The 18520-nt window shown below is 41.0% G+C and overlaps 1 protein-coding gene across 2 annotated transcripts in view; it reads left to right on the top strand.

Annotated features, from left to right (window-relative positions):
• Positions 1–2616: 2616 nt before the first annotated feature.
• Positions 2617–18520, top strand: part of ISA1 (isoamylase 1) — a 181846-nt gene continuing 165942 nt past the window's right edge. Inside the window, exons 1-5 of one of the 2 annotated variants that reach the window (XM_089989407.1) lie at positions 2617–2833; positions 3894–4339; positions 4520–4702; positions 4907–4999; positions 12847–12999. In XM_089989407.1, the coding sequence (XP_089845533.1) occupies positions 3917–4339; positions 4520–4702; positions 4907–4999; positions 12847–12999 (852 nt within the window). In that variant the 5' untranslated portion in view covers positions 2617–2833; positions 3894–3916. Of the gene's footprint in view, positions 2834–2908; positions 3032–3893; positions 4340–4519; positions 4703–4906; positions 5000–12846; positions 13000–18520 lie in introns of those variants that run through there. The other variant, XM_089989406.1, reaches the window with a different exon arrangement.

The raw sequence follows: 18520 nt of genomic DNA, 5'->3' as shown, positions 1-18520 counted from the left end.
CAACGTAAATCTGTGTGTTCTTCGTGTGTTTTGTTTGATCGTTCTTGTTCATTGTTTCCTTTGGTTGTTTCTTGCTTGCAGTTTTCCTAACACAATGTCCAAAACTTTTTTTAATCTCAAAGCTTATCTTTTATTATCTATATCTTTTAAAAGTAATTTTTTTAACTGGCCTCATTCAAGGTCTCCCACCCACCTCTCTTTCTCTCTTCTCGTAATGACCTCTACCTTTCAGATTCCCAATACATGTCTTTGCTCTCTCTCTCTCTCTCTCTCTTTTGTGAGTTCTTTCTAACCCTAGATTCTATATTTTTGTATGTACATTTTTTCTTGTGCTGCTTATATTATACAAATTACATTATGGTGCTTCTTAAGTTTTAATTACTATTAACCATTAATTATATATTTCTTATTTAAAGCTATATGTACACATACACACGTGTGCCTTTGTGTCTTAATTTTGTAAAACCCAGTGTTATCAAAATCGGCCCTTAGCCCATTAAAAAGGGCCGATTCACCTATAATTTCAATTCATTTTTTTTATATTTTTAAGGGGTTACAAAAATTATTTAATATTTATTTTATTTATTTTCTAATGACACTTGTCGTCTGATGTTAAAAAGTTGTCGATTCACAAACAGTTCGATCGGATTCGTTTCCTAGGCTTTTTTTTAAGACATTGGTAAGACCCATGTCGTATTGGGTCGCCATATCCTTGTGGCAGCATGTTGAACTTTAAAATGGTTAAACTTTAGCGTTCACATAATATGCAGTGGCGCTGCATCATGCATAGCTCACACAGCCACCAATCATAGTCTCCATCTCGATAAATGTTGAGATGGGTGGTTGTCAGTGGCCTTCACATGCAGCGTCGCTGCATAAAAAATACCCTGCTTTAGTTTAACACTCATTTCTGCCATGTGTAGAATGGAGTGGTCGTTTCAGCTAACCAAAGCAAAATCATTACGGAATCATTAAATATGTACATAGTTTGTTCGTTCAACAAGTTTAATTTTCAATCTATTTATAAAAAAACTTGCTTCATTCTCTTATCACTAATGGGGTGATTTAGGGATGGCATTGGAGCGGGGAGATGGAGCCCCTCCCTGCTTCTACCCATTTGAACCAAGGATGGAGGACATGAAACGAGGATTAAGGCGGGGATGAAGGTTAAAATCAAAACCCGTGCAGGGATGGAGGTGGGGATGAACTTATGCTTTCCCCTGCCCTCATCCTGATCCCTGCCTTGCCTCTACTCATCCTCAATTCTTCTTTAGAGATGTTAGTGGACCGAGGGGAAAGAGACCCCGCCCCGCCTCATCCTGCTTGGACTGGGGATGAAGGTTAAAATCAAAACTTGTGCAAAGATGGAGGCAGAGATGAAGGGCAGGATTTTGAGATGGGGCGAGAGTGGAGACCTTGTCCCCCGCCCCGGTCTACCCCCATTCCTAGGGGTGATTGAAAGCTTGGATTTTGGTTCTTGTTTGATTTGAGCTTTATTCCCAGTTTTTTGAGGATCTAAACATGCTTAGTTTAAAGAGAGAAAAAGAGTGAGGATAAGAGACTTGAAAACTAGACGCTGGTTTCGATCACCCAAGTGGCAGCAAGTTTGAAAAGAAGGTGCTGATCCCTTCATCACAGGTTCAACTCTCACCGAGTATGCGGGTGCCTCGCCTAGGATTTACATTTCAGAAAGGTAAACCCATTAAGTGACTTAGTTCTTGATGATCACAAAAAAAAGTTGGATAGAGGGGCGGTTCTAGAATTAGAGAATTTAGAGATCATTAGTTATCAATCCCTTGGACATGAGACGGAGGCACTCAAAATGTCTTATAAATTGATCATTGTTTGGCTAATAAAAACTACTTTGAATAATAATTGGTGGGGTCTGCCTAACCCCACTTTGCCTTTAAAGAAAAAGAAACTAAAGGTGTCAAAGGGTCGGGTTTACCCGGACCAAACCCTAAAGGGTCGGAGTATGGTGATAAATAATAAGACTCTATTAAGATTTGGGTCCAAACCTGAAGGTTCTATTAATACATGGATCTGAGTATAGTTTGTGAAATTTTATACCTGACCCAAGTTTTGAGGCAATTTTTCCATGTAAAAATGATAAAAAATATTATTTTACCAGGTAAGGTTCATCTAGCTCTTATCGAGTCCGTGACACCCTAATCAAAACCACTAAAATGTGCTCAATAATTTGAGTAATGAATGAATTGGTCATTTTTTGACATCGGGCAAAACACGGAATGGTGCTAAAAGTGACATCTGAGTCATTGTTAGTAGCAATTAAGATCCGATCAGGTGATCTGTCACATCTTCACCGTCCAATGATTCATCTCACAAGGACTTCATGGTCTTTGTGCATATTGTAGACGGTGAGGATGCCAACAGATCACCTGATCTGCTCCCGTAACTATTGCCGATAGCATAATTTGGTGGAGGGATGCGGTTGAATGTAATAATTAAAAAGCTTGGAGCTTATTGTAAATATAGACGGCCTTTCCCAATCTTCTCAAGACTAGAAAAAACAAAACAAAAAAGACAAATCCCTATGAATACGACAGAACGCGAGCTAAGGGGGTTCAAATCGTCCACTTGTGAAGCGGGAATTTCAGATAGAGCCTGAACCCCTTCTTCTTCGAGGTGGAGACTAAGCCCTAACTTTACGTCAATCTCCCCTCCTTTTCTCCTTGAATTCTCATTGATTCCAACTCTGCATCTTCTTCCTGGAACCCTTACGACAGACTCTCTGGTCTCTCTGATTCGTTCGTCGTGGATCGGGATCGGTTATCTGGCGATCGATTCCTCTGATCTTTCCGTTACAATTGAGGTGTGTTCTTGGACGATCGGGCCATCTCGGGAGTGAGTTTGAATTCAGTGGGATTTTGTTGCTTTTTGTCTCGTAATGCGGAAAATGTGTCGTAAATGAAGGAGTTTTCCGTGGATTTTCGAGTCTTTTGGTCGTCCTTTTCAGTTGATGAGACTTATTTCGAGTTTTGTCGGATGAATTGTTTCATGTTTGGTGTTGGTGAGTTTTCTATAGCTTGAGTTACTGTGACCTCGTGAACTTGAGTTCTACGGTTTTTCTTTCTTTTTTTCTTTCCAGGATATTTGCAGTTGTATTGTTGTTGAATTTTCTGTAGTTTTACTGTGACATCGTGAACTTGAGTTCTGTGATTGTTTTTTTCTGCTTGATTTACACACACACATACGTACACATGCACAAACACATTTTTAGGATTCGTGTGTCTCTTTAGCACTATCAACGAGAATTACTTGCTTGCCATTTATCTCGAGTTCCACTAACCGTACCAATTCCCAAGTTGTTAAATTATCTGTAACTGCAGGTTAGTTCCCGTACGGCATAGGTTTTAGAGCGCTCTATAGTGAGAAATCATGGCTCACACACACACACACACTCCAACACACACTCTTGTAAGTTGATGTGTATATTTGATATTATGGAACAGAACCTTTTCTCCAAGTTATTGAGTTGTTCTTTAGTCTTCTGCTTCATTTTTTTTCTTGAAATTTTTATTCTGCTTCTGTGGTGAAGCTATTTGGGTTTTTGGTTTTTGTGCTTCTCTTAGATGTTCTGATTATGTTGGTGTGTGGTTCATTTTATTTTGGGGTTTTCTACCCTGTCATTGTTGCTTTATGATTATAACGTCTGCTAGTTATATGACTCGTTTCAAGTTTATTAGAATATGAAACGTGGTAGGATTTGGATGAATCTTAAGGTTGAATTGAAAGTCATCTTGAGACGGGGGCTCTGAAACTTTATAGAATGCTTGATTTGGATAGCTGCCAGCTGATTTTTTGAGCTTTGGTCTTGTATCTGAGTGTTACCATCACCTTTGACTCTTTTTAACCCTTTTTTCTCCACTAAGGTGCTCATGGAGAATCATAATTTATGAGTTACTATAGCATGGAGTTAGCGCAAAAATTGTCATGCATGGTCAATTTCTCGTTTTGCAATGTTTCGGAAGAAAGATGGAGAAGCCCTTTTTTCAAGCCTACCATTGCTCGTCAGTGGGTGATCAATGGAAAACAAAGGAGGAAACCGTTACCCCCTAGGGCAGCAAGGGAGATTTCTGGGAATGCAAAAGTTTCTGTAGCAAGTGCATCTGATGGCGGAGGAACAGAAGGGGAGGGAGGTGGGGATTCCACAACCATAGAAATTGAGCGACCGAAATTGAAAGCTTTTGAAGTGCTTGCTGGAAGTCCGTTTCCGTTTGGTGCCACTGCTACAAATGGAGGTGTAAATTTTGCAATTGTTTCTGGCAGTGCCACTTCTGTCAGACTGTGCTTGATCAGTATGTCCGACTTGAAGGAGGTACATGCTGACTTTTAGGCTAGTTTTTTTATTTTAAAGCATATGTATACTGCATCAATGATCATCTAGCCCCTCACAAAAGCCTCAATATTTTCTCTAATGGTCTGTGACTTTTCCATGTAATTTTTTTTGTTGGTTTATTTCTTGGTGTTTTAAGAATTTGCTGACATAACTTTGCAGAACAAAACAACTGAGCAGATCATCCTTGATCCAGTGGTCAACAAGACTGGTGATGTATGGCATGTATTTGTATCAGGAAATTTCAAAGATATGCTCTATGGATATAGGGTTGATGGGAAATTCTGTCCTGAAGAGGGGCACTACTATGATTCTTCTTGCATATTGTTGGACCCCTATGCAAAGGTTACTCCAATTAATATTTGTGTCGGTGATGATATTCACAACTGTTTTTGTAGTCGATCCTGAAGATAAAGCTTCTCATTTTGCTCTTGCTTGTTTCAATCTTTATGCGGATTCTGGTTCTAAGTAGCAAAAATAGAATGTTGTAGGATGCTTTTTATGTATATTAATTAGCCTCTGTTTTTTACATTTGTTTTATGTGATCAGGCTGTTGTGAGCAGAGGGGAATATGGTGTTCTGGGGCCTGATGGCAATTGTTGGCCTCAGATGGCTGGTACAGTGTTTTCTTCAGAGGATGAGGTATTAGTAACCTTCTGTAAGGCATATATAAATTACAATCTAGCACTATTAATAGAAAATGGAGAACTGGAGGTATCCCTTTTTTATGCTAGAAGTTGGAATGCTCTTTCTTTCCTTGACATTGGCACAAATGCTCCACAAACGAAGATAAACTCAGTTAAAAGACCTGTTTTTATTGCAAGAAAATCATTTTAATATAAATGGTGCCATTTTATTTGAAGACTCAAAATGTCACGGGCTTATTTCCTTCAATGGGCCAGCGCGGCACGACGGTCCTTCCTCACCGCCGCAAGCCTACTCGTCAGCTCGCTTGCCGGTCGCGGAAACTTGTAATCAGAGTGAAAGAGAGAATAGAGGGAGATAAGTTGCAATCACAACGAGGGTGAACAAAAGAAAGCTCAACGCATTTACTTCATTCACAATTTTGCCCACAGGCTATTACAGTTCCAGTATACGGGCTGCCCCTTCGGGGTATTGATTCACCTGAACCGGGCAACTTACATCAGACTCAACAAAAGCAAAACAGACTCTAAGCGCAATTGTACACTGTAAGTCGCAAGGGAACATGCTCCCCCCTTCAACTCATGCGCTGTCCTCGGCGCCATTTGTTTCGTGGTAAGCCCTGACTTTAACCGGGTAGCGGCTGTTCATTCGAAATGCAGGCTCCCACGTTGGTTCCGCTGTTTCCTCCCACTGCACCAAGTATTTCTTCGCTTGTCCAAAGTAGTTGACCTTGTGGCGAAGGATCTGACTGAGGTGCTTCTCGGCCCATTGTGCTGCCGGGGCCCTCTGCATGATGGGAGCGCGTTGTGGCACACTGCGTTCCGGGTCTCCATCATCTGGATGAAACTGCTTGAGGTTGCACACGTGGAACACCGGGTGCACCTTGAAGTCTGGGGGCAACTCCAGCTTGTATGCCAACTTGCCCACCTTCTTTGTGATGGTGAAGGGTCCCTCATACTTTTTGAGTAGTCCGCGGTGCCGCCCACGGAAGATGCCTGTGCGACCAGGATATAACTTCACCAACACTTGGTCCCCAACTTGGAACCCTGCGGGCCGACGGTGTTTATCCGCCCACTTCTTCATTCTATTTGCCGCTTTGTGTAAGAATGTCTTCGCCAACTCATTTTGCTCGTGCCAGTCGCGAACAAACTGATAGGCGAATGATGGCCTTCCCTTTTCTTGTGTGGCAAGAGTGTGCGGGGTCAGTGGCTGCTGCTCCGTGGCTATCTTGAACGGACTGTGGCCTGAAGACTCGCTCTTCTGCAGATTATAACAAAACTGTGCCACATCAAGGAGCTTCACCCAATTTTTCTGATTGGCACTAACAAAGTGCCTAAGGTACTGCTCCAATATCCCGTTGATACGCTCTGTCTGCCCATCTGTCTGCAGATGGAAGCTTGTTGAAAACAGCAACTCAGAGCCAAGTAGCCGAAATACTTCACGCCAGAACTTGCCCGTGAAGCGAGCATCGCGATCACTCACAATGCTCTTTGGTATGCCCCAGTGCTTCACCACATGCTTTACGAACAACTCTGCAGTCTTCTCTGCAGGGCACTCCTTGGAAGCTGGGATGAAGGTGACATACTTTGAGAAACGATCCACCATAACCAAAATAGAACTGAGGCCCTCTACCTTCGGCAGACTAACAATAAAGTCCATGGAGATGCTATCCCAAGGACGTTCTGGAAGTGGTAGAGGCTCAAGGAGACCGGCAGCCTTCTGGTTTGTCCCCTTATCTTGCTGGCAGATGAGGCATGTTCGCACATACCCCTCAACGTCGTCTCTCATCTGCGGCCAATAGTAGCCGCGCTCAAGGAGTGCTAAGGTCCGCTCCTGACCAGGATGGCCGGCCCATAGTGTATCATGGCACTCCTTGAGTAGCTCTCGGTGAAGACTTCCCCAGCATGGTACAAAGATGCGTCCCCCTTTTGTTACGAGGAGACCATCCTATAGCCAAAATCGCCGAGTCTTTCCTGCCAGCGCCAGAGAAACAAGGTGTTGTGCGACCGGATCCTGTTGCGTACCCTCGCGGATGCGGCTCAACAATGCACCCTCCAAATGCACTTCAGAAGACTCCGCGCGCGCAGCTGCCAGTTCAGCCTTACGGCTCAGAGCATCCGCCACAATATTGGTCTTTCCAACCTTGTACTCCAAGGCAAAGTTGAACTCAGCCAAAAACATCTGCCATCGAGCTTGTTTAGGCGTCAACTTCTTTTGTGTCTGAAAATAGCTCGTGGCCACATTGTCCGTCTTGACGACGAACTCGACACCCAAAAGGTAGTGCTGCCAGGTCCTGAAGCAATACACAATGGCGGTCATCTCACGTTCGTGCACTGTGTAGCGCCTCTCTGCATCCTTCAGCTTGCGACTCTCATATGCGATCAGATGACCATCTTGCATAATAACTCCGCCAATGACAAAGTCTGAGGCATCAGTGTGGACTTCAAAGGGCCTCGAATGATCAGGCAGTCGCAGCACTGACTCCCTCACTAAGGCTTTCTTCAAGCCATCGAAGGCATCTTGGCACGCTCCTGTCCAGAGCCATACCCGATTCTTCTTTAACAAATCTATAAGGGGCGCAACAATGAGGGAATAACCTTCGATGAAACGCCGATAATAGTTTGCCAAGCCGAGGAATGGCCGCAATTCTGTCACTTTGCTTGGCGGAATCCATTTCTGGATGACCCTTATCTTCTGCCCATCCATACGCAGCACACCACGCCCCACAACGTGGCCAAGGAAGCTGATCTCCTCCTGCCCAAAGAGACACTTCTCTCGTTTGACACAGAGGTCATTCTCCTTCAGCACCTGAAACAGTGTTCGCAAGTGCTCGACATGTTCCTCCATGTTGCTGTTGTAGATCACGATATCATCCAGGTAGACTACCACAAACTTGTCTAAGTAAGGGTAGAAGATCTGGTTCATTAAAGTCGTGAACGTGGTTGGAGCATTTGTCAACCCGAATGGCATTACTAGAAATTCGTAAGCACCATGGCGGGTGACGCAAGTTGTTTTCGGCTCATCACCTTCGGCAATCCTCACCTGCCAGTAACCCGATCGCAGATCTAGCTTGGAAAAGATACGGGCACTGCCTAGCTGATCGAACAAGTCCGCAATCAATGGCAATGGGTACTTGTTCTTCACCGTGACCTTGTTCAAGGCACGGTAATCCACACATAACCGTTTAGAGCCATCATGTTTCATCTGGAAAAGGACCGGGGCACCAAATGGGGCTTTTGATGGACGAACAATGCCTGCGTCCAACATCTCGTCTAGCTGCCTGCGCAACTCCTTCAGCTCGGTTGGCCCCATACGGTATGGAACCATTGCAGGAGGCTTCGCTCCCGGGGTCAACTCAATCTTGTGGTCGACCTCGCGTCTTGGCGGAAGACGCTTTGGCAATTCCGGGGGCATCACCCCCCGAAACTCCTCCAATAGTGGGGCTAGGGTCGGCGGCACTGCTGCTTCTACCTTCCTTTCATCCGCACGCACTGTAACTAAGAATGTCTGTTCCCCATGCTTGACACCCTTCTTCAGTTGCATTGCCGATAACATGGAAGACTTGCCTTTCTGTGTAAGGCACTACACAGTGTGTGACAGGTTTGACCCCATGAACGTCAACGTGTTAAACTTTGGCAGCATCATAACATTCTGGCTTCGCAGAAACTCCATACCCAGAATCACCTTGAAATCGTCCAGGGGCACCACAGAGAAGTTGACTTTGCCGACCCAACTCCCTACTTGAGTAGCCACATCTCTTGCTTCCCCAAGGATGGGCTTGACCTTAGAGTTTACTGTTTTGATAGTCCTCTGCTTTGGCCCAGTTTTCAAGCCCAACCGCTGTGCCTCTTCCCGCGAGACAAAGTTGTGTGTGGCCCCCGAGTCTACCATTGCTGAAGTAGACTTTCCATTCATAATGACTTCTACGTACATAAGTTCCTTACTGACCTGCATGTTCTTAGCTGCGCAACTTCTAGCTGCGTTAATCGATCGCATGGCCCCCATCCTTGGTTGCATGGTCTCAGTGTCACTGCATTCTTCTCGTGCAGCATTGGTTTGCCCGTCGTCCTTTACAAGGCGCTTTGGGCACTGCCTAGCGATATGTCTATCGCTGCAGAACCAACATGTCACAACCGCACCCTTGTTGCTGTTGTTATGCTTTGTGAAGTTCTGTTTCTTTTCGGATTGATGGCGTGTCGACGCCTCACCTTTATCATTGCGCTGCTCATCCTTCTTGCCTCCGTGGTCAGGCTTCTTCCCAACTTTGGTTGATGGGGTGAAAGGCTTGCGCTGAGTGTCAACTAAGCGCTCTGCCGCCACATATGCATCTTCCAAAATACGAGGGTTGCTCCTTTCCACTTCAGACTGTGCCCATGGTTGAAGTCCCACAATGAACCAGTTGAGCATGTCGTCTTCTGGCATGTTAGGTATCTCCAACATAAACTTCTGGAACGTTTTGACATAGTCTTGCAACGAACCAGTGTGTTTGAGCTCACGAACCATCCGGTAAGCCTGTCTCTGCGCATTTCTTGGCATGAAGTAGTTGTGCAACTCTACTTTGAAGTCATCAAAGGTGTCTATCACACATTGACCCCTCTTCATGTCATTGCGCTTCCGCCTCCACCAAGCGATAACATCCCCATCAAGTAAGCCCGCTACATCCTTGATCCTCAGATCTTCGAGGGTCACATTCTGAATATCCAAGTAGTCTTCTACTTGGAACAAGAAGTTCTCAATGGCCTTGCTGTCGCGAGAACCATTGAATTTTGCGAGTCTAGGTACATCAATCCTTGATGGTCTCTCACCATTTCCGCCATTTAGGGTCACCGTCCGCTGCAACGTACAGTTCTTCAACTCAAGATCGGTCACTGTAGTCGTCAATGAAGTGACCTGCCCCATTAGTAAGTTCACCTGCTCTTGCAGGCTCGCCACCACATCATTCAATCTATTGAATGATTCACATGCGCGTGAAATCGCTTCATCATGCGAAGTCACATCTTTCACCAGCTTGTTAACAGTTGCAACCAACTCTTCTTGGCCTCGAGGTGAACCCATCTCCTCAGCTTCAGCAATTGCCTTGCCTTTGGTGTTGCGCAAGTGTTGATAAGGCGTCACGATGTCTTGCTCACAAATCGCAGCCTGTCGGCGTGTCTGTCGACACCGACTCCGGAGTCCCTTCCCCAGCACGAGAACGGGCTCTGGTACCACTTGTCACGGGCCTATTTCCTTCAATGGGCCAGCGCGACGCGACCGTCCTTCCTCACCGCCGCAAGCCTACTCGTCAGCTCGCTTGCCGGTCGCGGAAGCTTATAATCAGAGTGCAAGAGAGCAAGAGAGAATAGAGGGAGAGAAGTTGCAATCACAAGAAGCCATCACAACGAGGGTGAACAAAAGAAAGCTCAACGCATTTACTTCATTCACAATTTTGCCCGCAGGCTATTACAGCTCAAGTATACGGGCTGCCCCTTCGGGGTATTGATTCACCTGAACCGGGCAGCTTACATCAGACTCAACAAAAGCAAAACAGACTCTAAGCGCAACTGTACGCTGTAAGTCGCAAGGGAACACAAAATATCATTAGTTTAAAACACCTTATTTTGTTCAGGAGATGTGTTATGCTCATTTTTTTAAACACATGAAGCCTATTGTTATGTGTTATTGTCAGAAATATGCTTGATTTTTCTGCTTGGATTAAAACACAATGATGAGATATGTGTTTTGGTTCATATTCATAGGGTATGACTAAGTTTTTATGCTGGCTGTCACTGGCCTACCGCAACCCTCCTCCTTTATCCGGGCTTGGGACCGGCAGTGTATAACTAAACATGTGGAAGACCCAGAATGATTTTCTTTTTTGGTTCATATCGCCGACCCCAATTGTTTTGGGATGAAGGCGTAGTTGTTGTTGTTGTTGATGAGATATGTGTTTTGGATCATAGTGATACACCAGTGCCATACTCTTTTCTGAGTTTAATTTCATTAAGAGTGCAAGCTACCCAAATCAGACAGAGTCTTTGCTGATTTTCTTTTGGGGAGTAATTATCTTATAAATAATTCATCCTTAATAAATGATATATGCCTATCCATGTTAATTTTTATATACTTCAGGTTGACTTAAAGAAACTCTTTCTAGTATCTTTTTTAATTTTTAACATAATTAAAATGGGCTCTTTTAGTTTTACTTAGTATCTTTCCAGAGCAACAACAACAAATGCATGTAATATGCTGATTGTTGCTAATAGATGTTTGGCTATAATGTAGGTCCAGTATACCTTCTAGAGAATGCAAAAATGTTATTTTCGACATAAACATATACATTGGATTGACTGAGTACCTTGATATATTCCTTCTCAATCTTGATGTCAAAATGTCACCATTGAGTGCATGAAAGATGCCTATCCATGTTAAACTGTGTAGTGAATTTGTCCTTGATAAATAATTTATGCTTATCCATGTTAAAAATTTTATACACTTCAGGTTTGCTTAAAGAAACTCTTTCTGGTATCTTTTAAATTTTTAACAGAATGAAAATGGGATCTTTTAGTTTTACTGAGTATTTTTTCAGAGCAAAAACATATGAACATAATGTGATGATCGTTGCTAATAAATTTTGGTTATAATGTGGGTCCAGTATACCTTCTAGAGAATGCAAAAATGTTATTTTCAACATATGCATACATTCATTAGCTGATTTAGTTTTACTGGGTATTTTTTCAGAGCAAAAACATGTGAATGTAATGCGATGATCGTTGCTAATAGATTTTGGTTATAATGTAGGTCCGGTCTACCTTCTAGAGAATGACAAGGTGTTATTTTCAACATAACACTACCTTTGATTCACTGAGAACCTTGATATATTCCTTCTCAATTTTGGTGTCAAAATGCCACTACTAAATGCATAAAAGATGCATACTTAATGAAGCATTGGGTTAAGGAAATTGAGGTTGTCACTCGTCATTAGAAGTAATTTATCATTCATGGATGGAATCTAAATTTGGTTTTGGCTAGGCCCTTGTTCTTTGAAGAATATCTTGCTTCTTTCAAACTTGATCGCTTTGATCGTTCCTTGTCACAGTTGTCTCCACATACTCTTTGTATATTAATAAAATCGCTTCTGTAAATGGAAATGCTGCAATTGTCATGTTTGTCTACCTATATACCCTTATATTGTCATAAGTTTTCTAGTTAATGGTGTGGAAGGTTCATTGAAATAAAAAGGAGAAAAAGAGAAAAAGAACTTGAATTAATACATGTAGCATGACTAACACTGGTTACTGAGGACTTGAAGTCTTTCTTCAGAAAGGTATTTGATGTGAAAGGGCTCTTCATAGGGTTGTAAGGTGCATGATTACATATGTTTTCTTCTTAAAGAAACTCTATATTAAATTATTTTACCTGTTCTGGTTTTTGTTAAAGCACTGGCACATAAAGAGTAGTTTCTGTATTTTTTTTCCTGAAGGTAGGAGTTCAATTTGTTTTGAGATTGTGCTTGAGGAAAATTTTGTACTTTGGACATGATAATGTATCTAGTTTATTAGTTCTGTAATTAGGGTGTCTGACTCGGCGATCATATTTTTAATACTATACTGGGCATAACTGTGCTCACTTTTGTGGTATAGTAGTGGCTTATTTCTCATGTGTTAATTTTTCATCTCTTTGGTGGTGCTTTTCTTATGTTTTAAAACTTGTGCTCCTGTTATATTTTGACTGTGGTACCCTGTTACATACACAAGAATTGTACTTTTATGATACAGTAATTGCTTAAATTTGACTTTTGGTTTTTGTATGTGCATGAAAGCATTTTAATCTGTTCGTTCTTTTTCATCATATTGTTTTCCATGTAGTTTGACTGGGAGGGTGACCTACCACTGCAATATCCCCAGAGAGACCTTATTATATATGAAATGCACGTCCGTGGGTTCACAAGGCATGACTCAAGTAAGACTAAATTTCCTGGGACTTATCGTGGTGTTGTTGAAAAACTAGACCACTTAAAGGTATGCTGCCATTTAGTTTTCAAGTACTATTTTGCTTATGGCACTCATGGTTTGATGAGTACTTTAATCATTTGAACTTTGAAGTGCTGTTTATGTTGCCTAGGAAAAAACATAAAAGTATTGGTATGTAACAAAGTCACAAATATTGGCATTGGCTATATCTCAGCAATACAATCTCACGATAATATAGGTTTAGTTGATAAATCTCAAGAAAATATCGGAAAATCTTGATGCTTAAAAATTAAAAAATATAAAAATATAAAAATATAAAAATATAAAAATATAAAAATATAAAAATATAAAAATAGCATAAATAAGTAAGTAACATGTTTGGAACTTTGGACAATAAACACATATAATAAAAGAGATAAGTAAATATAAGGAAAAAATATTTAAGATATCGAAAAGAAGTAAAAAAAAAGTAAAAGTAACCGATAATATCGTGACATTATCATGATAATATGGCGATCATATCATGAGATTTTGACTTTAATACCGCTTTATGAATTTACGGCTACACTATTGCTGTATTTTCAAAATATCACCTATATCTGTGACTATGGTATGTGAAAAGACGTGTTTGGATCATGGATCCGGGTCCAGACCCGTGATCATGTATTATTTCATTAATGACACACATGTATTTTCTTCTCTTTGTAAAAGGGAATTTTAGTACCCTAAATTTGTATTAGTAACATATATAATGACAACATTAGTAGCAGCCGATTCCTGTATTGAGGAATCAGGTTTTCTCTGCAGCTCCTTCTCTCTCTCTTTGTTCTTCACCCTTCACGCAGGATAAACTCTGTTTTTATGAAATCTAACATGGTATCAAAGCCATGCTAGAGCTGGATTCGGGACTGCTTCAAAAAAAAAAAAGGTATGTCTAGAAAGATTCTTCTTCTTCCAAGTCAGAAAATCGAATTCCAACATTTTATTTTTTTGATTCTTAATCTTCATCAGACCTGATCAAAATCAGATCTGAGCACAAGAACCCGGGCTCTCTTTTCTGTCTCTCTCTTAATCCCAAAACCTTTTGCGTTATCTTATCGACCAGATCTGATCACGTTTTTCTGAATACTCAGATCTGAGCACGAGAACCCGAGTTCTCTTTTCGGTCTCCCTCTTAACTCCAAAACTTTCTGCATCGTTTTCTTGATTAGACCTGATCAGAATCAGATCGGATCACGTTTCTCTGAATAGAAATCGACTCCAGCCAATTCCGTCTTGACTCTTAAACCCTAATTATTTCTTCTACAATATCTTCTTGATTAGATCTGATTAGAATCAGATCTGATTAGAATCAGATCTGATCACATTTCTCTGTTATTAATACACTTCATGCCGTCCTCTCAACCTTGTTCTATATTCTCTTGTTGATCAGAATTAGGCCTGATCACGTAATCAGTTTCCTTTCTTGATCAGATTTCCTTAGATCTGATCAGAATCAGATCTAGCCTCACTTGCGCAATCAGCTGTCTTCTTGACTCTTTCTTTCAAATCTTCACATAGCTTGATATTCTCTCTGCAAAAAAAAAAGGAGAAAGGAAGGAAACAGCAAGTTCACCTGCATAACTGCTATAAAAAAGAAAAGAAAAAAAGAAGTGGATTGCAGGAATTCTTTTGAAGTTGACAGTTGCCTTTCGGTATCCTCATTCTTTAGTTATTATCGGGCTGTGTGCTGGACATATTATTCTTATTGTGAAACATGGATTCATTTTCTTCTTCCTCTGGTCTTTCATCAAGCTTTCTTAATCAACTCGTGTCTGAAAAATTAAACAATTCCAATTTCTTGACTTGGAAGGGGTAGATCATTCCTTTTAGATGGATCTGTTCCAATTCCTCCAGAGTTTATATCAGGTGAAGAAGAGGACAGTAAATGAGCATCTACCACAGTATATGTTAGAAATTCAGAATTCGTAACTTGGATGAAAAGAGACCAGGCGCTGGTGGCTTATATTACTTCTATGTTGTCACAAGAGGTGCTTGTGGCAATTCCAGATGACTGTACGGCCATGCAACTTTGGGATAGATTAGTTCAGACATATTCACAAGTTTCTCAGGCCAGGATTATGTTTCTTAAAAGAGAATTTCAGATGTTAAGAAAAGAGTCCATGACTATCATGGAATACTTGAACAGATTAAAGACCATCACAGATCAACTAGCAGTTGTTGGGTTTGCAGTGAGTGATAAGGATATGGTACAACAGACTCTGAGTGGACTGGGGTCTGAATATTATATGATTGTTACTTCTTTATTGTGTTTACTTGATCTGCCCATATTTGAAGACCTGCGTGCAAAATTACTCTAATATGAGATGACCTTAAAAGGGTTCTCTGAAGAACCATACATGCATACAGGCATGAAAGATGTTCTTGCCACAGGGGTAGCTTATGGGCGAGGACGAGGAAGTTATGATGTTAAGGGAAGAGGAGGACAATGAGGTCGTGGAATATTACCTACACCCAACATAGCTCTCAACTCACAGCAACAGAGGCCAATTCCTACTTGTTTTCTGTGTAATAAAAAGGGTCACATCAAAGCTAACTGTTGGTTTAATCCCTTGAATAAAGGAAAATCAACACAGACTGAAGCAAAAAGAGGAACTGATAGCTCAAAGGTCAGTGGAGAAGTAAAAGAGTTGCTATTGTCAGCCTTAGCAGGATTAAATCTGAAACAGAATGAGCAGGGTACTTAGTATATGTACTCTAGAGCAGCGACTCATATTACTGGTGATGCTGGTAAGCTCTTAAGCCTTGTTCCTTACATTGGTAAAAATAGTATAGACACCGGGGATGGATCCCACCACTCTATCTCTCATATTGGTAATTCTGTCATACCTATGTCAATGTCCTCTCTTAGTCTTTCAAAGGTTCTTTATGCTCCTAACATCAAGAAAAACATTGTCTCCATTTCCATGCTTGTCGATGATATCAATGCTTCAGTTGAATTTACTCCCTCTTCTGTCCTTGTCAAGGATCTCTGCACGAGGGAGACGTTCGCTAAAGGGAAACGACAAGGCAATATATATGTTTTTCAAGAAGATCCTGCTACTTGTGTTCATCCTGTTGATTCCAACTTGAAGCTCTCCTCATCGTCATCTTCAGAAATTCCTTCATGTGTTTTTAGTGTCTCTGAGTTCAATAAGCCAAATCTTTGGTATGGTCGTTTAGGTCACTGCAGTAGTAGTTTCATTCAGAAGCTTGTTTCAAATAATCTCATTCTCAAGTCTAGTTTAGGAATGAATGTCAATGACAACAAATGTTCTAGTTGTTTCTTGTGCAAGAGTCATGTTTTGCTTTTTCATTCTATCAATAAAAGAGCTTCAAGACCTTTTGAGATTATATGTTCTGATGTTTGGGGGCCAGCCCCAGTTGCCTCTGTGTCTGGAACTAGATATTATCTTATATTTGTTGACAGTTATTCTCGTTATACTTGGATTTTCTTTATGAAACACAAGTCTGAGACCTTCAAGTTGTTTCAAAATTTTCACTCCTTTGTCAAGATTCTCAAGAATCAATTTTCTGAAAATATTCTTTGCTTCCAATGTGATGGGGGAGGTGAATTCTCTTCAAGTGACTTTATTAATTTTCTTCAAAGTAATGGAATAAGAAGAAGGGTATCTTGATGTTACTCATGTTAAAATGTATCTCTCTTATGTAAATATTTACATATATATAACGAGAGATACATATACATAATGTATATATGTATATGTATCTATCCTTATATATATATATGTTTCCTTTTTTTCTTGTAAAACCCGCAAGGGTATTTTAGTCATTTCCCTTCCTTTTGCGCATATTCATAATTATGAATATGTTGTAACATTTTTTGTATTTTTACTTTTCTTCTTTTTTCTTTTCGTTTTTATGTCTTTATTTTTTGTTGAATCAAAGTCAACATGGAGGGGGCTCAACACTAGCTGTTGAGCCTCTCCAACGGTTAGAATTCTAACCGTTGGAGGGGCTCCAACAGCTAGTGGAGCCCCTCCAAGGCTCCTTTTCCTCTTATAAATAGGGGAGTTCCCCCTTTGTAAAACTTACTTCTTGGAGCTTTTGTTCTCCATTCTTCTCAATAAAATTCTTTATATTTTGTATGCCTTTGTGCATTTGAGTTTCTTTATTGTACCTTCGTGTACATTTGTTCTAAGTGTTTTTGTGCATTTGTGCACATTGGTGGTGTTGTACTTATTGCACACTTTATCTCTTTTTTGAGATATTTTCACATGGTATCAGAGCTAGGCTTAAAGGAAAAGAAGATTGTGCTTTTTCTCTCTCTTCGTTGGAGTACTTCGTAAAGCGTGCCATTAAGTTGTGGTGGTTGGAGTGAAGACTCGGTTCTTCATTCTATATTTTAGAAGCTTCCTACATCAAGAAGGGACTTATTTCGCATTGTGGTACGCATTTATTTCTCTTTGTATCCTCTCTAATGGGCGAAAAGGATTCACACTTCTCTCTTGGCTTCAAATTAAATGGAACGAATTATCATGTATGGGCCGGGAATATGGAGGCCCATATAAAAGGAAAGGGTCTTTGGGGATATGTTCAAGGAACTATTCCCGAACCCGAACCTAAAATTTCTATCCTTGAGAGAGGGGAGATCAAGGTTCTTGAGGGAGAAGAAAGAGAAAAGGCTTTTGAAGATTACAATAAGAAGCATGAAGAGTGAGAAATGAAAAATTACAAAATACTCTCATGGTTCTTCTCTTCGGTTGAGACCAAAATTAATGCCAACATTCTAAAGTTCAAAAAGGCATATCAAGTATGGGAATATCTTGAAAGAATGTATATTTCAAGAGATTTGTCCCATAAATACTATCTCCAAAAGAAGGCTTTAACCCTTTAACAAGGAGAAATGTCCGTTAGAGAGTATTTCGCCGAGTTATCCACTATTTGGGATGAGCTTGCCCTCCAAGAACATAAATGGAGTGGTGAGGCTATTGAATTGAGGGCCAAACAATTAGAAGATGATCATTTCTTTAACTTTTAAATGGGCTTAGACCCGAGTTTGAACAAACTAGATCCTCTCTCTTATCTTCTTTCTCTTCCCCTCCATTGGAAGATGTGCTTACCAAATTAAGTGGAGAAGAAACTAGATTGGGAATGAATAAAACCAATCTAAGTGTGTTGGCCGTTCCCTCTAAAGATGAGGATGAGGGTGCTTATGCTGTCTCAAGACTGGGGAATAATGTTAAAACCTATAAACCCCCTCATTTTAACAAAAATCAAGGAGGAAGAGAAAATGGTGGGCATTATGGAAGAAGAGATTATAGTAAGATCATATGCCATTTTTGCAAAGAACCGGGTCACATTAAACCGGTATGCCCTAAATGGAAGAAGATGGTGACTATGTCTACTACTTTCCAATCAACCAAGGAGGAAGGTCAATCAACTTCCAACCATGCTACTTTGTCTCTCAATCAAATCATGGAAGCTCTTCAACCACTCTTCAAGGGATCCGTTTTCGGAGCCGCCATGACCACCTTCTCTCCTCCCGGTAAGACTCTTTGGCTCTTAG

The sequence above is a fragment of the Nuphar pumila genome, chromosome 15 (assembly GCF_984573655.1).
Source record: "Nuphar pumila chromosome 15, dmNupPumi1.hap1.1, whole genome shotgun sequence".
Classification (NCBI taxonomy): Eukaryota; Viridiplantae; Streptophyta; class Magnoliopsida; order Nymphaeales; family Nymphaeaceae; genus Nuphar; species Nuphar pumila.
The sequence above is the reverse complement of the archived record's forward strand: the minus strand, read 5'-3'. Positions and strand labels throughout refer to the sequence as shown.